Source organism: Stegostoma tigrinum, chromosome 10, assembly GCF_030684315.1.
Source record: "Stegostoma tigrinum isolate sSteTig4 chromosome 10, sSteTig4.hap1, whole genome shotgun sequence".
NCBI classification, from domain to species: Eukaryota; Metazoa; Chordata; class Chondrichthyes; order Orectolobiformes; family Stegostomatidae; genus Stegostoma; species Stegostoma tigrinum.
Window position 1 is genome coordinate 13,345,909 of NC_081363.1, and position 23,298 is coordinate 13,369,206.

Genomic DNA, 23,298 nt, shown 5'->3' on the forward strand with positions numbered 1-23,298 from the left:
AATAATGAGAGACGGTGAGTGAGTTAAGCGGGTGGGTTAAATACAACCAGTACAATGAAGCAGCGGGTTGAAAGAGGTGCTCTTACTGAGAAATGCTGGCGAGCCTATCCAGCTGCTTTGCTGAAATCAGTGAAGTGTGACTGCAGCTCCAGTACATCAAATAAATTAAGGCGGATCAATGACTGAAGACCATCTAAAGGTGAATTTCTTTCTCTTTCTCCCCTGAAAACATCCTCCCCACAGCAGGAATAAAACACAGGATGTAACAAAGCACCTTGCCCTCCCCTAACTCCTGGGTTGAGAAAAAAAAAGTGTCAGAAAATAATGATGTGAAACAGCATAATTTGCAGGATCTGCCCTTGCCCTTCAGAACCCCAGCATCCCTGCCCTCTGTTTGCACACACTAAGGAACCAAGCAGAAGCAAAATGCACTTAAATATTTCTCAGACAGTCATGCTAGTTGGCCTGTGGGTCTCTCTCTGACCTTGCTAACTGGGACCGATTGCTGGTTCTCTCTTTCCACTCGCATGCCAGGCACATTCGACTTCCCTAAAGGCAGAGTGGATCAGACAATTTACTTCCAATGCTATCTTTTTTAAGAAACAGAGTGTAGCACTTGCAAACAGATCTTGTAACTATGTCTATCAGTGGGTATAGCTGACTCTATCCTTAGGTGTACTTATTTGGGTAGGCATATGCCAGTCTAGCCCTATGTGTGCATACATAATAATCACATTTTATTTATATACATATTTATGTTATGTTACACTGTGTGCGTGTGCATGTGCACATGTTTGAGTGTGTTTGTTTTGATGTGTATCTTTGCGCATGTATTTTTGTGTGCAATTGTACATATTGATCGGTCAAGTCCAAGTTGTTTTGGGTTTTTGGAAGGTTTTTCACTGTCAGGCCTACTGTTTTTCTCATCCTTTCTTACCAGACTCACCTCATTAAGTACTTACCACGACCCCATGGTGTCACTCGTATCCAATTTCCATCTTACCCTGCACCATTCCCAAAACAACTTGCCACACAAATACCAGCATCACTGTGCTCATGCCATTGCTAAGATGCCGCAGTGCACCCAGTCAAGCAATGGCATTCTGAAGGTGCCCTACTTGGTGACAAGACAGAATCAGAACATGGCAGAGAAGGGGAAGATGGGACCATGATTTTCCAACAGGGTCAAGGAGTGAAGGGGGTACAAAGGAAGGGCAACCTCATCCCAGAAGGCCATGCCATCAGACCCTGCTAGTCTGGTCCACGATGCAGAGAAATGACCAACCGTGAAGAAAGAAGTTCAAGGACTTTTGCTACTGCACCAGGGTAAATGCCACACTCTTCTCTCTGCAAATACACACACGCTCTCTGTGCTTTGGTACCCATCACCCTCACTACTACCTACAACACATTCCCTCACTGATTCTTCCCACTCAGTCTCTCACCACCATCCTGGATGGCCTCCATGCTGCCTCCTCAGTTTCTCAGAACATCTTTCCACCTTTTTCTGCATATGAACCTCTCATTATCATCTCATTACTCGGGAAAACAATCTATTACAAAGTAGGGCAGTCCGTATAGATGGGAGATGCGCTCAACATCTGTGACCAACAGAGAATTTTGACCCTTGCAGAAGACCAAGGCAACACCTGTGGTAACACTGTAACATCTGTGTCCTGCCAAACAATGAAATACAACTCTCCATGTCACTGCCACATACCCATTAACCCCGCTGTCACCCTCATTTATTGAACACCACTTCTGACCCTTAGCACAACACCCTCTCTTTCTTTGGTCTTGCAGGTTCCACAAGCCACACAACAACATCTGTGGGGGAACCGTGCTCCTGAGGATGAGAATACCAAGGCCGCTGAGGAAGAATCAAGAAGTCTGCCTCCTGCTCTCCTAAACACAGATACGTTGGTGCAAGCCATAGACAGAGTGTGTGGGTCCTCAATCTGGTGAGCTAGCCAAGGAAAAAAAGGCCCAAGTACCTGGCACTCCGAGCACTGCCAGGCAGGATCCATCAACTGAACCTCAGCTAAGAGAAGACTCTACAGTATTGGAAATCAGAGGTTTTATTGAAATAGGAGGTGCAATAGACAGCAGACATGATGTGACAGCTCTCATTGCCCAGAAAGTCATTGCCCAGAAGCTGCTGTCTGGCTGTCTCCATGGGCAGGGTACTGGCTGCCAGGGAGGATCAGATCCACACTCTCAGGTTCGGCTGGAAGGGTGTACACTCCTTGCATTCCAATGGCCAACCAGTGGTCCTCAGGTCCACAGGTTGTTGCACCCTGCATGGCAATCTGTGCTTCCAGAGCACTGCTAGAACCCAGTGGAAGTGCCAGGATAGTCATGATGGACTGCAGATGGCAGATGCCAACGTCCACGGAGTATTTTAGGCTGGTGCCCATGGATCCCACACTGAGATTTTGTCACCCAGTGTCCACATTGAAGGTGGTTCAGATGAAGCAGTGAGGCTGAATCCACCAAGATTAGCAAGTTTGGGAAGTTTGGCTCAGAATATTAACAAAGACAACTTGGGGCTTTATCAAGGCATTTAACAGTCAATAATGAGCACCGATTGTCATCTCACAGCTGCCAAATGAAAACCTCATCAAGCTACTTGTGAAAAGCATAAAAGTTGGATTGATCCCAATGTGTAGATGGGCCTTGCTGCCCTATTTTGCCACATACCTTGCTATACCATGTCATTCAGACCCCTGTAAGATTCCGTCCCATGCGTTTTTTGCCTCCACATCATTTGGATCCCCTTTTTTGTGTTCATCTCTCAATGCATTTATTAATATTTCTCTTTTTATTTGCTTGATTTCTTTATGTTCTTTTCTATGTCTCACTCTTTCTCCATTTATCTGTCTCACTGCCCATTTTATATTCATCTCTATCTCTTCCTGTTCTTTCCGTCTCCATAAACACGAGCCCTTACTCTCTGCTGCTTACTCTTAATGATTCAGTGACTAATTATCAGCATTCGTGTTAAAGAGAGAGCTTCACGGTCATTTCTGTGACACCAACACATCATTTGACCCACTCATGGCATTAAAAATAATTATACGATAAATACTTTGGACTGTTTTAATTAAAAGTGTCAAAATTAAAAATATCACTGAAGATCTTAAAACATAATTATGATAAATACTCTGAAGTGTGAAGATTGACAACAGTGGGATGGATGTATTTTGTGTAAGTGTATGTGTGATGTGCATGTGGAGTGTGAATTGCGTGTGATATGTACATAGGGTTATGCATGTGTGTTTTGTGGCTGTGATATGCGCATGAGAGTGTGTTGGAGGCAGGTAAGAAAGTAATTTGACATTCCTCCATTCAATAACTCTTACAGAAGAATGAAGATTGAGTGCAAGGCTCTGCTTTACCTCTTTGCCAAGATCTTCCTCGATGACCTGGTGAATTTCCTGCAGACTGCTCTGTGGGGCTTTACTGTGCAGGATCTTCAATGCGCTGGTGTACTCCTCTGGTAGTAGATAGTCCAAACCGCCCAGATGCTGGCCCACTTTGATGAATGTGCCCCTGTTGGCAGAGCAGAGGTCCAGCAAATGTTGAGCAGAACGACGATGGACCTTAGTGGGCGAGAAGTAAAAAGAAAATTCCAGCAGTCTGAAATTTCAAAGGCACGGCTCTCTCTTTGAAAACATGCTGAAGTCATGGGAATCATCAAACTTCAGTGATAAATTATGACCGAAACCATCCAACGCGCAAACGCACACAAAGAATCATAGGGCGATTAGAAAACAGAAAGAAGGCATTCTACCTGGTGAGGGTATGCTGGCCCTCTGCATGAGCCACTCACTAAGTTCCACACCCTCTCCTTGTCCTACAACCCAACAACTCTTCTCCCTTCAAGTGTTTATTCAGATCCCTTTGCAAAGTCATGATTGGATTTCCTTCTACTATCCTCAGAGGTAATGTATGGCAGACTACAACCATCCCTTGTGTAAAAATGGTTTTCCTTCACCAATTACCCTAAATCAGTCTCCTCTGGTTCTCAATCCTCAGCCAACAGGCTCTCTGTAACTTTTCTGGCCACCCCATCAGTCGAATCATTCCTCAACCTTCTCTTCTACAAGGACAGCAGCCACAGTTTCTCCCACCTGCTCTCCTAGCTCAAGTCCTTCATCCCTGGAACTATTTTCCTAAGTCTTTCCTGCAACCCCACCCTAATGCTTTCACAATCCCTGTAAAAATGCGAAGCAATGGACATAACATTCCAGATGAGCTCAAAACACAGGATTAATGAAGGTTCATCATAAATTTCTAGATTCTTGATCAGTTGGGGAACCAGAAGATGCAGGAAAAGGGCAGGAAATTGGACATCAGGGATGTCTAATCAGCTAAGATCCTACTGAATGGCAGAGTGGGCTTGAGGGGCTGAATGGTCTATTCCTGTTCTCATTTCTTATGGACTAATGGTCCTTGCTATTGTACTCCATGCCCCTATTTCTAAAGCCCACAATCCCAAGTACTTTTTTTAGCCAGTTTCTCAACCTGCTCTGCCACTTCCAACAAATTCTACACCTATACCATTGCCTCACTCCTCAACATCCAATAGAAGACAGTGGATTCTCCACCCTCTTGAAGGAATTAGTGAAGATCAGCAATAAATACCAGGCTTGCCAGGGAATTTAAAAATGAAATTGTGCATCCCGTTATCATGTCACTGGTCTCCATGCAACTTATCTTGCTTTTTGGAAATACAGCAACTACAGCCATTTTCTATCAGAGACAGGCTAGCATACAGCAAGCTAAAATGAGAATAATCTCATTTCATTTCAGTTGGCCATCGGTAGGGGAAGAATTTCGGCCTGGGCCTCTTCAAAATAATTTAAGTATTACAGGTACTTGAAATCTGAACTGTAACAGAAAGCGCCCAGTAAGCCTGACAACATTGTTGGAGGGGGCAATAAATGTTCATCATGTGTTATTATTACTTGGGACGCTAGGTAGAAGCAAAATGGGTGTTTGTTTTTGATTCAAATGCTCTTTTTTTAATAAAAGGTCATTTCTGAACAGTGAATTTGAAACAGCAGTTCTGAGAAGTCACATGATTTTCACTAACTGACTAGCAAGTCACCCACAGGGAGAATCGTTAAGGTGTTTGTTGATTTGAGTTTTACAACCCAAAGGGAAAGACAGAGGGAAAGAAAGATAAGGAGGTTGCTGGAAAAAAGATCATTCAGAGAGAAGTGATGCTGTTATCAGTAATTTCCAAGCAGTCAGGGCTGGGGAGCAGCATCGAAGTTCTCAGAGGTCAGTGGAAAGAAAATTATTGAAGCAAAAGCTGCAGAGGTATCAGAGAAGAAGACATTCTATAGGACTTTTGAAGAAATGAGCTTCGGAGCCCACATTAAGGACTAAGTGAGCTGTGAAGAAAAAAGCGTCAAGTGAATGCACAACAGATATCTGTCAAAAAGAAACTGCTAAAAACCCAGCAGGAAACATTAACATGGAGTTGGGATGACTCTTCATTGTGGTTTGAGGTCTTTAAGTTATTGCTGGGTATAAAATGGATGAATCTTTCTTTCTGCTATTGGCAAGGAGATTGTGTAATACGAGGTGTGTAATACAATTTTTCTTCTGTGCAATAAACTTTTAACGTTATTTTGTTAAAAGTACATTAGCAGTCTCTTGTGAATATGTTCAGTGACTGACCTCCATGGTGAAATAACAGAAAAACAAAATTCATTGTTTATTCAGGTTTCACCCTGGGTTCTGACTCACCATTAACTGGGATCATAATGGAGAGGTAACTTTTCAAGTTGATGGTTTTCATTAGAACTGGAATAAATCAGAGATGTGACAGGTTTTGTTCTAAAGCAAGTACAGAGCCAGGGAAAGAGAGGGGGAAAAAAAAATTAAATTATATTTGATAGGATTGGCAGCAGATATTAAATGGCAAAATGGATGACAGTGAGGGATAGAAGTGGTAGTAACAGGATAGGTTCGAAACAAAAGATGAGTTGAGAAATTGATAAAGTTGGCGACAGAAGAACCATTACAAGTTCCTGCTTATGAAAAAAAATGGAATATTGATTATGATCTGAAATTATTTTCAGGCTCTTCAAGTCTTGGCTTGGGATCTTCTCCTACCACCCAAGAAATCAAATCGGATTTCAATGTTACAATTCACCCAAGACCTTATGTGCGCTCACGGCACAAATGCAATCCCTGCCAGCAGATGCTACAGACTAAAACTTCAATCACTTGTGTGTGAAGGAATTGCAAAATGTCTCATTTACCACAATTTGTATGGGCATTACATATGAGGGCCCACTATCTTCTCCTATTAATTGACAGACAACAAACAGAGCATGGCAGGATCATAATCTTCAGGTTAAATTAATAATTGGATTTATGAATAAATGATAGAAGCACAACAGACATATTCAACTTAAATATATATACTGTTTTGTAAGAATCGAAAATCCTGTAGCTTCAGTAGTTCTTCTTCTAGAACTTTTGGTCTGTGCTTCTGACGAATTCACAGAATCCCTACAATGTGGAAGCAGGCCATTTCGCCCATCAAGTCTAAACCAAACCGCTGAAAAGCATCCCACCCAGATCCATCCTTCTAATTCCACATTTCCCATGGCTAAACCACCTAGGCCGCACACACCTGGACACTTTAGCATGGCCAATCCACGTAACCAGCACATATTTGCGTTGTGGAGGGAAACCGGAGCACCCAGAGGGAAGCCACACAGACACAGGGATAATATACAAACTCCACACATACACTTGAACCTGGGCCTTTGGTGCTGTGAGGCAGCAGCGTTAACCACTGAGCCACTGTGCTGGCCATGTAAAGACCCATCTGAACTCCTACCAGATTTGTTTGTCAAGCCACATTTGAATTGGAAGAACAAAGCCAGGAACTAGAAAAAAACTAAGACAGATGTCTCAATATGATCCATAATTTTCTTTCAATTGACGGCAAGTTCATTTGAAGAAATTATTTATTTAAATATCCTTTTTAAATATCATTTCAAAAATGGATTTCTTTTCCTCAACATCAAGCAGTCAAGACATTAATAGTTTCTAACACTTAAGTACATAAAGCGTGAATGCTAGTCTCCTGGCTGCCCATTGACTCATTTGCACTTAATATTGCACCAGAGCATAAGTCGTCATAATTACTTGAGATGATTCTGAAAATTTTAACCACATTTGCATTTCAAAGAAACAATATCTGGCACAATTAACATTCCTTTTTGAAACCCAAATGGGGCCTGGGTTTTTATCTGTTTTCTTGCTTCTCTCAGAAGGTTCAATCTCAGGTGAGGTACAGACTGTCAGCGTTCTGTTACACAAAGTATGACAATTGCTGGGAACAGGCCAGAGGCTCTACTCCTGTCTGTCAATGGTTATAGGTTCAAATGAAGGAAGTCATTCTGTTATATGTCAGCTGTGGCTCAGCTGATAGCACACTCACCACTTGTTACCCACTTCCTGCACCTCTCTAAGGATTGAGCTGACCACTGATGTCCTGAAGGAGTGCTGCATTGTAGGAGGTGGCATCTTTTGATTGAGTTACTGAGTGAAAGTCCTTTTTGCCTGCTCATGCTTGTTCCCAGGGCATTATTTAGAAGATGGTATGAGGTGGTAATGTCACTGGACTAGCAATCCAGAGGCCAGCGGCAGCTTGTGAAATTTGAATTCAATGAATAGTATCTGTTGATGAATGTTAGTGTCAGTAATGGTAACCATTAAAAGCCCATCTGGCTCGCTAATGTCCTTTAGGGAAGGAAATCAGACACCCAGTCTTAGACTCCAGACCCACAGCAATGTAGTTGACTCTTAACTGCCCTCTGAAATTACCAAGCAATCCACTTAGCTTGAGGACATTTGAAGATGGACAACACATGCTGGTTGCACCAGCTACACCTGCACCCCATGAAAGAATGATTATTAAAAGATGATAGATGTTGCCCTGGCACCCTACCAGTATTTATCCTTCAGCTGACATTGCATAAACAGATGAGCTAGTCACTATCATGTTGCTGTTTGTGAGGTGTTGCAGTGCTGCTGCATTTCCTGCATGAAAACAGTGTCTACACTTCAAAAGTAATTCATTGGTACTTTGCGGATGTCTCCTGCTCCTAAACAATGCAATGTGGATGTCAAACTTTCTGCTTTTTTGAGCCCAGAGAAATGTAAATCCATCAGTTATTATAATCAGGACTAAACCAAAAATGTTCCTAGCGGTTGGTAAGTAATGGCACCCCAACATCGAGATCACTTATACAGGTGAGGAAGAGGGCAGCATGTGCAACAAAACAGTACACAAGGCAGTGCCTGGAGTAATCTTCTTGGAGGTTGAAGGTGGCTGTGAATCTAAGCAGAATTTCTAGCACAAAGTCTAAACATGAAACAATGACTACATTATGACAGATTGCTGCCAAATGAAAGAATAGAGATAGAGGTGGTGAATAAATGGGATCGTGAGAGGGGACACGTCATTAAAAGACAGACAGCAGCATATGCGCACATTGTTTTTAATGTGGTCAAACATCCCAAGGCAGAGTCAGACAACAATGACACTGTGTCAAAGGAGGAAATATTCCAATTGTCAATATGAAGCTACATCAAGGAGATGAAGATTTTAAGGAGCATCTGAAAAGGAAGAAAGAGGGCACGCCATGGTCAGTAACTGTGTCCTGAGTGACATGGTGAGGGCAGATGGCTGGCATTTTATTGTGAGTTTTAAATACAAGAGGAGCTGCGTCTCTTTCCAACTTGTCACCAATGTTCTCTTGAAGATTTTGAAAATAAATCTTGCAAAGTTTTAGTCAATGATCTCACTCATTGCAGGAGTTTCATGCTGGTGTGAAATGTTTCTCCAAAAATATATAGGTGACAGCATGACAAAAATCCTAAAAATCATCAGGACTACAGGGTGTCTGTGAAAGGGGAAGTAAAAAAGGTAGTGAGAGGGAGACAGAAAGAATGTGAGGAAGAGAAAGATAAAGAGTCAAGGCCAGAAAGGATGGGAGGAGGAAGACAGACAGAGAGCGACAGATGGACAGAGAGACAGAAAGAGAAATAGATGAAAGGACTAGAGAGATTGAAGAGGAAAGAAAAGAGACAAAGAGAGGCCATGCGAGATAAAGAGGTAGATACAAAGGCAGAGACGCGATCAGTGACAGAAAGCAAATAGCGGATAGAAAGTTGTATTGAATCAAGAAATTAGATGGAGAAACAGCAGTCAGATAAAGAGAGGGGGATTGAAACTGAGAGAAAAAGTCAGAAAAATTGAAAAAGGAAACAGTGTGAGAGAAAGTGAGACAAAGAGAGAAACTGAGAGGTGAAACAGAGAGAGAGAGAGAGAAAGTGGAGAGAACAGAAACAGATTGCAAGGAAAAGATAGCAGGAGACAGAAAGAGACAGAATAAGCCTGGAAGAAAGTCAAACTCTGGACACAATGTAATATTAGAGCTGTTTAAACTTCTAGAAAACATCAGTCAGCCTCATTATAGAGCAAGGGTGAATAACAACCTTGTATCCAGAGTCAAATTTAACCGTCCTGACCACAACAAACAGCACAGCCCAATTGTTCAGATTGGGCCGTAATACTGCACTGTGACGTGACATTTTTCCCAAATTGGTGTCACTGGCTTTTTTCTCTCATCATGAATCGCAATCAGGATAACTCCCTGCAGAGGAGGCCTGGCCTGACTGCACTGCACCCATACCCCAGCGCTCCTTCGGGCTGACTGCCAACGTCCCACCCCAAAGTATCACCACTGATCAGCTAACACCGACCTAGGGTCTGCACAGAACAGCACCATAGCGTACAGCACATGTAGTGACTAAGCCTTGGGGGCATATAACACAATAATTCAGCCACTATGCTTAATCTATACGAAGGGAGAAAAGAACATTTGACCTTCTCCTTCATGAACCATTTAACCCCAACTAAAGCAAAGATTGATTTTTTATGTGCTGTACAGTATTTGTCTTATCAGAACACACTGAATAAAAGGCATTGTGCAGCTTGACTCTCAGGTTGTCCCACTAGGAATCTGCTGCTCCTCCAGGTTCCATGATACTGATATCATGTGATTATTCTAGTGCAGCGGTCAAAACCTTGACCAGTAACAGCCCATTTAGTTTATCTCAGGCATACACTGAATTGCAATGAAATATCAGTTGATCATTTGGGGCTGTTTGCTGCTGCCGAGATGGTATTAATTGGCTGTGGCACTCGCACACAGTCACTGAGCAAATGATTAAGTGAATTCACTCACAGCTTTTTTTTTTCCCACATCCAGATATGTCTCATTCTAGTTTTTTTCAAGTCACACAGGGCGGTTTCTTAACTGGATAACAACTCCACAGGGACATCACACTCCAGTCATCTCCTCACACGCCTACGGTTCCATTCTATTCTCAACTCTATCAGTGATGTTGGTGGGGGTGGGGTGCAGGCACTGAGATTCCACTGGGAAGTCAGGAGTCCCTCTAAGTGTGTTTGAATATTTCCTAGATTCAATGTTTACGGGGGATCCCTGAGAGACTGGCAGTATTTACAGTGGCTCCTGTAGACAACAGTTGAAAAATCGAGCATATACGCCCGCATTCAAAACTTATCTCCACGTAGTTTGACTCTATTTCCTCCACCTTGGTCCAGGAACTCCTTACCTATATCCGTGACACCACCCACGCCCTCCACCTCCTCCAGAACTTCCAATTCCCTGGTCCCCATCACTTCACTTTGACTATGGACGCCCAGTTCCTTTATTCCTGCATTCAAAAGGTCCCCCTCCACTGACACCCTCATCCGCCTAGCCGAACTCGTCCTCACCCTCAACAACTTCTCTTTCAATTCCTCCCACTTCCTACGGACAAAGGGGGTGGCCATGGGTATCCGCATGGGCCCAAGCTATGCCTGCCTCTTTGTAGGGTACGTGGAACAATCCCTCTTCCATACCTACACTGGCCCTAAACCCCACCTCTTCCTCTGTTACATTGATGACTGTATCGGCGCCAACTCATGCTCCCACGAGGAGCTCAAATTCTTCATCCACTTCACCAACACCTTCCATCCCAACCTTAAGTTCACCTGAACTATCTCTAACACATCTCCCACCTTCCTGGACTTCTCTGTCTCCATCTCAGGCAACCACCTAGAAACCAATATCCATTTCAAGTCCACCGACTCCCACAGCTATCTAGAGAACACCTCCTCCCATCCACCTTCCTGCAAAAATGCCATGCACTATTCCCAATTCCTTCACCTCTGTTGCATCTGCTCCCAAGATGAGGCATTCCACTCCCGTACATCCCAGATGTCCTCGTTTTTCAAGGACCACAACCTCCCCCCCGCAGTGGTTGAGAACGCCCTCGAACATGTCTCCTGCATTTCCCACAACTCATCCCTCACACCCGTTCCCACAATAACAACCAAAGAAGAATCCCCCCATCCTCACGTACCACCCCACCAACTTCTGGATCCAACGCATCACTCTCTGACACTTCCGTCATCTGCAATCCAACACCACTGCTAAAGACATTTTTCCCTCCCCTCCTTTGTCTGCTTTTTGGTGGGACCACTCTCCATGACTCCTTTTTCCGCACCACACTCCCCTCCAACCCCACCACACCCGGCACTTTTCCCTGCAACCACAGGAAGTGCTACACCTGCCCCCACACCTCCTGCCTCACCCCCATTCCAGGCCCCAAGAAGACTTTCCACACCAAGCAGAAGTTCACCAGCACATGCTAATGTGGTATACTGTATCCGCTGTACCCGGTGTGGCCTCCTCTACATCGGGGGAACCAAGCGGAGGCTTGGGGACCGCTTAGCAGAATACCTCCGCTCGGTTCGCAATAAACAACTACACCTCCCAGTCGCGAACCATTTTAACGTCCCCTCCCATTCCTTAGACAGCATGTCCATCCTGGGCCTCCTGCAGAGCCACAATGATGCCACCCGAAGGTTGCAGGAACAGCAACTCATATTCTACTTGGGAACCCTGCAGCCCAATGGTATCAATGTGCATTTCACAAGCTTCAAAAATCTCCCCTCCCCCAGCGCATCCCAAAACCTGTCCAGCTCGTCCCCACCTCCCTAACCTGTTTTTCCTCTCACCTATCCCCCCCTCCCACCTCAAGCCGCACCCCCATTTCCTACCTACTAACCTCATTCCACCCCCTTGACCTGTCCATTCTCCCTGGACTGACCCATCTCCTCTCTAGCTCCCCATCTACACTCACCTTTACTGGTTCCATCCCCGCCTCTTTGATTTGTCTGTCTTCTCTCCACCTATCTTCTCCTCTATCCGTCTTCGACCTGACTCCCCCTCTCTCCCTATTTATTTTAGAACTCATTTCTGATGAAGGGTCTCCGTCCAAAACGTCAGCCTTCCTGCTCCTATGTGCTGCTTGGCCTGCTGTGTTCATCCAGCTCAACACCTTGTTATCTCAAATTCTTCAGCATCTGCAGTTCCGATTATCTCCGACACAATTTTAACCTTTCGCTGGTTCTCCCTCCTTGTGCAAGAGTGGAATCAGAAACTGACAGTCTCACACAAACATTGCTTGAGCAAACACAGAATGATAACAGCATAGAAAGAGACCATTTAGCTGTCCTGTCTGTGTCATCTCTCCAAAGACCAATTCACCTAGCGCATGGGTTAGAGACAAAATAAACTGCAGATGATGGAATTCAAGGTAGACAAACAGGAGGATGGAAGAACACAGCATCTGGAGGAAAGGAGCAGTCAACGTTTCCTGAAGGAAGAAGGCTAATAACTCAAAGTGTTGACTGCTCCTTTCCTCCATGTGCTGCCTGGCTTGCTGTGTTCTTCCAGCCTCCCATTTGTTCACCTAGTACATACCCCCGTCTTCTCCACATAACCTAGTACATTCTTCCTTTACAGCTCCTTATTGAATGTCTCAACCAAACCTGCCTCTACCACACACACAGGTAATGCCTCTACTACACTCCAGATCCTAACCATCACTGCCTGAGAAACTATTTCCTTGGGGCACCATATGGTTTCTTTAAACAATTACTGTCCCTTACATCTCTGCCCTCTCATTCTCAACCCTTCCACAAATGGGAACACTCTTCCCTAACTATTCAGAGTCTTCATGATTTTGAAAGCAGTTATCAGACTATACAAATGCATCTCCGTGGATCTGAACCCAATGTTTCAAATTCGCCTCATGGTCTAAGCAAGACAACTAGCAATCCCCTCAGTCGAAACACAGGAAATTTAATCTGCATATGTAAAGCATCTGACATTGCGTAATATGAGCAATGTGTTCTGAGGAAGGGTCTCTCGACCTGAAACATTAACGTGGTTTCTCTCCACAGATGCTGCCAGACCTGCTGAGTTTTTCCATCAATTTCTGTTTTTGCTTAATTTGACATAAATAACATGGTTTAGCACAAGGCCGGATAAGGAGATATTTAGGCAGATGACCAAAAGCTGGGCCTAAACGCTCGTTGGAATGGCTTGTAGGAGGAAGCAGAGGTGGAAAGGGAAGAACATTCCAGATCTTAGGCACAAATGGTGGACCAACTAAAATCATTGACAGTGAAGCAATCAGAATTAGAAAAGGACAGATATCTCCTCTACAACCCACAAACCTCTGTGGTAACAAAGAAAGAGAGGGGTGAGGGAATGGAGAGACTTGTAAACAAGGATGAGAATTTTAAAATGGATTGACTGGAACCAGTGCAGATCAGCGAGTACAAGGGTGAGATACATCAGTATGAATTAGGAGTGAGGTAAAAGGATTTTGGATAACAACAGGTTTACAGCAGACAGATGTGGGAGGAGGGCCAGAAAAGCATTGGAGCACATATCTAGAGTAATAAATGCATGGTCAAGGGTTTCAACAGCAGATGAGTTCAGCCTGGGTGAAGTCAGCCAATGATATGGAGGGGAACAATAGGCAATTTTAGAAGTAGAATAGATAGAAGGTCAGAATGTCAACCGGGAGAGATTAAATGCAACACCAACACTACAACAAACTGGCAATGGGGAAGAACGGAGACAGTAGCCAGGGAACAGAGTTTGCAACAGGGGCCTAAAACAAAGTCTTTGATCTTCCTAATATTCACTTACAGTAAATTTCTGTTCATCCAGTATTGTAAGATTGGAGATTGAAAAAATAGGATGAGGAAGTGATATGCTTAGTTATGAGGAAAGATCGACTGTGGTTCAATATTTCAGCTTGGATACCTGTCAATAGCCTCCCACTATTCCTTGGCAATGGATGGCAATTTTACTATTGAAGTGACATGACAAGGTAATGGTACAGTGTGAACTTCAGACCCACCCACAATAACAATGCAATGCACTGACATACAGACAACAAATGTACAGACACACACACACACAACTTCAAACTTCATGTTCAGCAGGAGAAATAAATCAGGTGTGAAAACTGGCCTCAGCAGCCCTGATGGAGAGAGTGAAAAGGAGGGAGAGATCTGCCAGTATCAAAACAGTTTGCAGTTTGAACTTGGGTGGAGCTGTAGTCTCACTCTGTGGCGAAAAGTGGAATGATTTTTTTTTAAACTGCTGCCCTTAGCAACAGTACCTCAGAAGAATCTGTACCAGAATTAAAAGGTCTTAGCATTTCCTGCAGCACCTCTCCCTGCTATAGGAAAGGTGTTGTTAAACTTGAAAGGGTTCAGAAAAGGATGTTGTCAGGGTTTGAGCTATAGGGAGAGGCTGGGAAGGCCGGGGTTACTGTCCCCTGGAGCATTGGAGGCCGAGGGGTGACCTTATAGAGGTTTATAAAATCAGAGGGGCATGGATAGGGTGAACAGTCAAAGTCTTTTCTCCAGGGTAGGGGAGAGAAAAACTAGAGGGCATACATTTAAGGTGAGAGGGGAAAGACTTAAAGGGGACTTGAGGGGCAAGGTTTTCGCACAGAGGGTGACCTGTGTATGGAATGAACTGCTAAAGGAAGTGGTGGAGACTGGTACGATTACAACATTTAAAAGGTATCTGGATGGGTATATGAATGGGAGGGGTTTAGAGGGATACGGGCCAAATGCTAGCAAATGGGACTAAATTAATTTAGGAAATCTGGTCAGCACGGACGAGTTGGACTGAAGGATCTGTCTCCGTGTTGTACAACAGTATGACTGTGCCCCTATTGACCAGCAGTAATGTGACTGTAGCTCAGTTGTTGGTGTGTTCCCCTCTATTTCAGAAAGCTGTAAATGCAAGTCCCACTTGAGCTTGAGCACAAAATCTAGGGAAGTACTCATGCAGTCAGGGGCACCATCTTTTGGGCAAGATGTTAAACCTAACAGCCTCAATATGCCCTCTCAGTCCATAGCGCCAGATGGACTAAATCGACGAGTAGGGGAGTTATAAGACTATAAGAAATAGGAACAGGCGTAGGCCATTAAGCCCCTCGGGCCTGCTCTGTCATTCAGCAGGATTCTGGTTAATCCAAAATTCTTCACATTCATCTTCTATCCTTTCTCCTACAGCTGTCCAAGAATTTTTCTATCTCAGCCTTAAACGTACTCAAGGACTCTGCCCCCATAGCTCTCTGTTGTAAAGAGTTCCAAAGACTCACAACTCTCAGAAAGAAGCAATTGCTCCTCATCTCAGCCTTACATTTATTCTGAGATGATGCCTCCTGGTCCTAGACTCTCCCATGAGGGGAAACATCTTCTCAGCATTTACCCTGTCATGCCCTTTAAGAAGCCTATAAGTTTCAAAGAGATCACTTCTCATTCTTATAAACTCCACTGAGCAGAACCACAACCTGTTTAACCTTTGCTCATAAGACAATCCTCTAATACCAGGGATCATCTTAAAGAATCTTCTCTAAATGGTCTCCAAAGAAATGAGATCTTTCCTTAAATAAGGGGACTAAAACTGCTGCCCTGCTGCAATCCGAACCAAGGGTGGATGGAGGGAGGCTGAATTGAAGCATTCAAAAAGCAATTGGATTAACATCTAAAATGGAAAGATTCTCAGGGTTATGGGGAAGAGGCAAGTGAGTGGGATGAAGTACATTATTAATTAAGAGAGCCAGCACAGAAAATGGGGCTGAACAGTCTACTTCTTTGTTGTAACTATTCTATGGTAGGAGAAACCAAGGGTTACTGGGAAATTTCTGGGAAGTGGACATAGATCCAGAATGGCGGAACAGGCTTGAGTTCAGAAAGGCCTACTATTCTTCCTTTTTCTTATGGTCTTATGATTCTAGGAAATGGAAGGCACAACATAGTCTTAAAAGGCTCAGAGGTTGAAACAATCACACATAGTTAGGGGCAGCATTGTGGCTCAGTCGTTAGCACAGCTGCCTCACAGCACCAGGAGCCAGGGTTTGACTCCACCTTTGGGTGACTGTCTGTGTGGGTTCCTGCCTGGTGCTCTGATTTCCTTCCACACTCCAAAGATAGGTGGCCTGGCCATGCTAAATTGCCAGTAGAATCCAGGGATGTGCAAGGTAGGTGGTTTAGCCATGGGTTACAGGGATAGGGTAGGGGGTGGACCTGGTTGGGATGCCCTTTGGAGGGGCGGTGTGGCCTTGATGCGCCAAGTTGCTTGCTTCCAGTACTGTAGTGATCCTATTGATCCTACTGTAGAGATACTCTGTAAGATGCTATCTCGCCAGCGTCACAATCCATGATGAGCTCTGGTTGGGCTTTTGGGGGTAATGAAGGGGCTATGAGCCCAGGACAGTAAACAGGATCAAAATGTACCTACCTTTAACTTAGATCAGTTTGTGTGGTGTGGAGCTGTCGGAGTTGGACTGGGGTGGACAAGGTCAGAAATCACACAACACCAGGTTATAATCTAACAGACTTATTTGAAATCTCAAGCTTTTAGAGTGCTGCTCCTTCGTCGGGTGTGTGGGATAGAGAGACAGAGAAACACTTACATAGCGAAGTTAGAGTAAAATGAATCATGGAAATACTCCTTAAGCAAACTCACCATTTGAAACAACAGGGCATTTCAAGAAGCACAGCAGTAAGGAATCTATAACATAGAATCCTACAGTGTGGAAACAGGCCCTTTGGCCCAACAATCCACACCGAGCCTCAGAGCATCCCACCCAGAGCCATTCCCCATAAACCAGCTACTCTGCACAGCCCCGAACCCTATGGGCAACTTAGCATGGCCAATCCACTTAGCCTGCACATCTGTAGGGGAGGAAACCAGAACACCCAGAGGAGACAGGAAGAACGTGCAAACTCCACACAGACAGTCATCCAAGGGTGGAATTGAACCCGAGTCCCTGGCGCTAGGAGGCAGCAGTACTAACCGCTGAGCCACTGTGCTACACTGAAACGGCATTTGAGTGAAGTTTAAATGAGGAACGGTGGGCTTAAAGCACGGGCATTGCTGGAATTTGAACCCAGGATCTCCTGCAAGCATGGGATGTTGGATAGGCAGAGATTGATAAATTCTTGATCTCACAAGGAAACAAGGGCTACGGGGAAAGTGCAGGGAAGTGGAGTTGAAATGCTCATCAGCCATGATTTAAATGGCGGACTGGACTTGATGGGCCGAATGGCCTTACTTCCACTCCTATGTCTTATGGTCTTACGGTCTTATTAACCTACTAAGCCACGGTGCCACATCTGTGTTGCATCAATTGCAAAACTTCCATTGGCACTGGGGCAGGAGTGAAATCCTTCAGGATGTTATAATGCTCTCTGCTCACTGATCTACACTAAGTCCCAAGCCAGCAGTTCAATTTTAAAATTACTATCCAATTTTCTTCTTTCTTGTTCTTTCATGAACACAGGCATTACTGGCAACATCAACATTTATTATTCAACCCTAAATCCCCTTGAAGTGATTGGCTTTGCTGGGCTATTGTGGAGGGCACGTAAGAGTCCACCACATTGCTGTGGGTCTGGAGTCACATGAAAGCCGGACTAGTAAAGACAGCAGATTATCCTCCAGAAAGAACATGACTAAACCAATGGTATAAAAAAGAGAGGTAATGCATGTGATGGAATTTAAACATCTTTTCCCAGAGCATTCACCTGGGCTTCTGGTTGGCCGATCTCATGGCACTAGCACAAAACAACCACACCTTTGACTTTTCTACCTCAATAATCTCTACTAGTGCCACAAACATCTGAGACCCCTGTGCTTCTCTAACTTTGGCCTCCTGCAGGTTCCAGAATTTAATAATTTCACCAGTGATTACCTGTTTAGACGTCAAGTTCCAAAACCTCTGCATCTCTCTCTCTTCGCTCTTAAGATCCTCCTTTAAAACCTGTTTCTTTGATCAAGCTTTTGTTGGCCTCTCCTAATCCCACAATTTTCCTCAATGTTATATATCTGTTTGATAGTTACGTCTGCAAAGCACATTGTGATGCGTTACATTGAAGGGTGTTAGTCAAATGCAACTTGACATTGAACTGTCCTGCACTAGAGCACATTACTCCCTGCACTCAAATCCTGTTAGGGTCCAACTAAAGAATCAATGCCATGCCCAAGAAAGGAAGCAGCATCCCATTCCCACTTTGTCTCCATACTCATTGACGCCTTTTGCCGCAAGGGGCACGTCCACCTCCCTCTTGAATATATCTAAGGAACTGGCCCCAACAGCTTCCTGTGGGAGAGAATTCCACAGCATCATGACTCTCTGAGTGAAGAAAGTCTTCCTCATCTCAGTCCTGAAAGGCTTACCCCTTATTCTTAGACTGTGACCCCTAGTTCTAGACTTCCCCAAACATTCCTTCCACATCTAGCCTATCCAGTTCCTTCAGGATTTTATATGTTTTTATGAGATCGCCCTCATTTTTCTACATTACAGTGAGTACAACACATCAGATTTACTCCTGAGACAGTTCTGTATCCAATCGAGTACCATCACCATAAAATCTGCAGTGACTCAATAAGCCTCAAAGCATAATCTCCTTCACTAAGGAAGTAGGGATTGGCAATACATCGTCCATATAACCCACTTCTCACAAATAAACCTCTAAGAAATTCATCAGACACCTTTCTGTAACTCCTGCCTGGCATTCCTGATTCTCCAACCCATGCTCTTGTGGACAATTTCACTACATTCCAGGAGTCAATATCAGCTTAAGAATTCAGTAATGTAAAGAGAAGACTACCGTACCAGTGCCAGCTTCTTGTGAAACAGCTTGTTCGATTAGTTCCCCTCCCTACTGCTCTTTCACTGCAGCACTGCAAACTGTTTTTCTTTTCAAGTATAGAGTTATTTGTTTCTGAAGTTACTATTAAATTGGATTCTACTGGCCTTTTCACATCATACCATGAAACAGCTCCAGTTTCTGATGAAGGGTCACACCTGAGAGCTAAGATGCATTGTTATTTAAGGTTCCCAGCATCGTTGGCTACGGAGAAGCACAGCAGTGGGAATGGTAGAGTTCAAAGGCTTGCTTTTGACATTGACTTTAATGGAATGGGCGAGCTCACTTCACCCCAGGCCCAGCCACACCTCCTCAGCTGTTCATTCATCCCTGCCCTTCAGTCAATTAGTTCCCCATATGGTATGACCACTACTTTGTGTGGCTCAAGAACATCTGTCAGAATCAGACTCCCCTGATTTGTGGAGTCAATGTGAACCTAAGGTGGATTTCAGCAGGAAATGCTGCAGTAAAACAACAAGGATTCTATTTTTAGAACAGGAAAAGATCACCTGAAATTCCAAGTTTCTTCCTGTGGCGTAGATCAAAAGAAACACTTCAAAGCAAGACATACACATTACATTTCATCATCTAAGGAAGTCTCAAAGCACTGCTCAGCCAATGAAGTACTTTTAAAAGTGTATAATGTAGGTATTGCCTTAATTGATGAACAACCAGAAAGATCCTACCAATAGTAATATAATCTCAGAAAGAGACTATTCAGTCCATTGAACAGAATCCCTAAATTTTGGAGGCAGGCCATTTTGACCCAGCAACTCCATACTGACCCTCCACAGAGTATCATCCAGATGCAGCTCTGTCCACTATCCCATAACCCTACATTTCCTACGGCTAATGCACCTTAACCTACACATCCCTGGAGACTATGGGGAATTTAACATGGCCAATCCACCTAACCCGCATATTTTTGGACTGTGGGAGGAAACCAGATGATCTGGCAGAAACGCACACATACATGGGGAGAGAACATGCAAACTCCTGACAGAGGGTCACCCAAGGGTTGAATTGAACCTTGGTCTCTGATGCTGTAATGCATCGGTGCTAGCCACAGAGTTACTATGTCGCCCATAGTGCATGTGTTGGTTGTGTTATTTAGTGCTGATCTCCTTTTTTCCAACACCATGCACATCATTTCTGTCCAATGCATCATCCAGTGCCCCTCCTGAATTCATAAGCTGAACCTCCATAGTTTCATGCCAGCATTTCATACCTTAACTACTTGCTGTGTGAAAATGTTTTTCAAGTCACCCTTGCTTCATTTGCATATCATTTTAAATCTATCCCTCTCCTTCTTTGTTCTTTCATGAGCCAGAACAGCATTTTCTATCCATTCCATCCAGTCTGCTCATGATTTTGAAAACCTCTACCAAATTTCCTCTCTGCCTTCGTCTCTCCAAGGAGAAAAATACAAACTTCTTCAATCTATCTTCATCACTGAATTATATCATTCCTGGAACCATTCTGTAAATCAATTTGCACATGCTCCAACACATTCACAACTTTCCCGTAATATGGCGCCCACAACACTTTAGCTGAGGTCTAATAAGTGTCTTATAGAGTCATTGAGGGGAGGTGATAACCTAGTGGTATTATTGCTGAACTGTTAATCCAGAGACCCAGACAATGATCTGGGGCCCCGGGTTTGAATCCCATCGCAGCAGATGGTAGAATTTGAATTCAACAAATATTTGGAATTAAGAACTTAATCTTGAATCCATTTTTCAATTGCCAGAAAAACTCATCTGGTTCACTAATGTCCTTTGGGAACGAAACTGCCATCCTTACTGGGTTTGGCCTACATGCAACTGAAGACCAACAGCAATGTGGTTAAGTCTAAACTGTCCTCTGGGCAATTAGGGGTGGGCAATAAATGCTGCCTCACCAGCGATGCCTTCATCCCATGAATGAATAAATAAAGAAAAAAAAACCAAGGAAATAGCCCCTTTGGCCCAACTCATCCGTGTCGACCAAGTTTCCCATTTGCCTGTGTTTGGGCAATGTCTCTCTAACTCTTTCCTATCCATTTACCTATGCAAATGTCTTTTAAATGTTGTAATTTTACCCACCTCCACCATTTCCTCTGGTAGCTCGTTTCATATATGCACCACCCTCTCTGTGAAAATGTTGCCCCTCAGGTCCCTTTTAAATCTTTCCCCTCTCGTCTTAACTCTATTCCCTCTAGATTTTGACTCCCTGCCTGGGGAAATGACCTTGTCTATTCACGTTATCTATGCCCCTCATGATTTTATAAGCCTCTGTAAGGCCATCCCTCAGCCTCCTATGCTTCAGGAAAAAAGTTCCAGACTATCCAGCCTTTCCTTATAACTGAAACCCTCCAATCTTGGTAACAGTCTTGTAAATCTTTTTTGTACCCTTTTCAGTTTAATAGCATCCTTCTTATGGCACTATGGCCAAACATTCACGCAGCACTCCAAATGTGGCCTTCCCAATGTCTTGCACAATGTATTTTGCTTCTGATTATGTTCATTAAGGGATAAATATTGGCTGGGACACCTGGGGAGAACGTTTCTGTTTTTCTTCGAGATGGTGCTGTCGCGTTGTTTATGCCAACTAATAGAGCAGGAGGGGTCTCAGTTTAACACCTCATTCAAAACTGATACTACTACGGGTCTAGGCCCAAAACGTCAGCTCTCCTGCTCCTATGATGCTGCTTGGCCTGCTGTGTTTATCCAGCTCTACACCTTGTTATCTCTACTCACCGTGCAGCTTTCTCTCAATACTGCGCAAAACTGTCAGCCAAGATTTTTATGCTCAATTCTCTGGAGTGCAAACTGAAGTTAATAACCCTTAGAGGCAAATGTGTTACCAAGCAAGGCACAGCTGGTACCATATGTTTTCAACATATCTATCAACTCCAGAAATTTGCTATTGCCATTTGCATCCACTCCCACTTCCTGCTTGAATTGTATCTTTTTTATTTAAACTCATACATGGGAAGTGGGCCTCACTGTTAAGGGCTCATCCCTCATCGCCCAGGGGGCAGTTAAGAGTCAACCATATTTCTGTGGGGCTGGAGTCAAATGTAGGCCAGACCAGATTAGAATGGCAGATTCCTTTCCTCAAGGACATTAGTGACACAGATTTTTTTTTCCTCCAATAACAGACTATGGTTTCATGGTCATCATTAAACTGTTAATTCCAGATTTGTTAATGAATTCAAATTACACCATCTGACATGGTGGAATTTGAACTCAGATCCCAGAGTATCCCTTGGATCTCTGGATGAGGTCAACTGATAAAATCACTTGGCAATTGCCTCCCCTCAAGTAATCTTTTCTACTCCAGCTCATATGAAAAATGAAAGCATCCTGCTTCCTCTAGCTCAGTCATGACTGGACAGAAGGCCATTCAGCTTAGTATGTCTATGACAATCTCATTTTAACAGCATATTCTATGGAAGAACATCCAATCTTGGCAGGTTCACACAATCATTACCCACTACAACTCATCATACATTCTGAATGATCTTTCCTTTCCACCAAAGTTGACTCAAAGGGCAAGCCATTGTCAGGGTGTCTACTGGGTACATATTCAAAAGATGCCCATTTAATGCCCATTCCAAGGTTAAAAGATCCATTCACTGACTTTTTCTTTAGGTGATGGGGATGTGGGGTGGAAAGATTTGGCTTGGATTTCAAAAACGAGGGGTTGACTAAAAAAGATGTAGTAATCTCTGATGAAGTGCATTGTGGGAATGCATCTTGTCAGTTCAAAGTAACTTCCTGTTTCTGAAGTGAGGCCATTAGAAGACAAATGTAAATGTGCTTTAATAAGACAAAATTTTGATTGGAAATTGAATTCCACATTTAAATATTTCCAGGGTTGTTAAGTGTATTTATTGTTCTTCGCTTTCACTGCAGATTATTGGCTTTACTCAAGCCCAGTGCAAGGTTCCACAGTTGAAAGCACAAGTTACATGTGAGGACTGCAGCACTGTAATAATGTGGTTCTGCTCTGAAGCCAAGAGTTTATTTCTCACCACAGCAGCTGTGGGAATTTAACCTCAATAAATAAATCTGGGTTAAATCCCAGTCTCATTAGTTTCATTATTAAGACTAATGAATTGCCCTAAAAACTCATCTGGTTCAGGAGAGGAAATCTGGTATCCTTAC

General features: G+C 43.7%; 1 protein-coding gene across 11 annotated transcripts in view; it reads right to left on the reverse strand.

The window, feature by feature from the left end:
- adck1 (aarF domain containing kinase 1) overlaps positions 1 to 23,298 on the reverse strand; it is a 531,577-nt gene that overhangs the window by 380,186 nt on the left and 128,093 nt on the right. For 10 of the 11 annotated variants that reach the window (XM_059649006.1, XM_059649011.1, XM_059649004.1 and 7 more), the window contains one exon: positions 3,399 to 3,602. The exons of the other annotated variant lie outside the window; for it this stretch is intronic. In XM_059649006.1, coding sequence (XP_059504989.1) covers positions 3,399 to 3,602 — 204 coding nt within the window. The remainder of the gene's footprint in view (positions 1 to 3,398; positions 3,603 to 23,298) is intronic. 11 annotated transcript variants of the gene reach the window in all.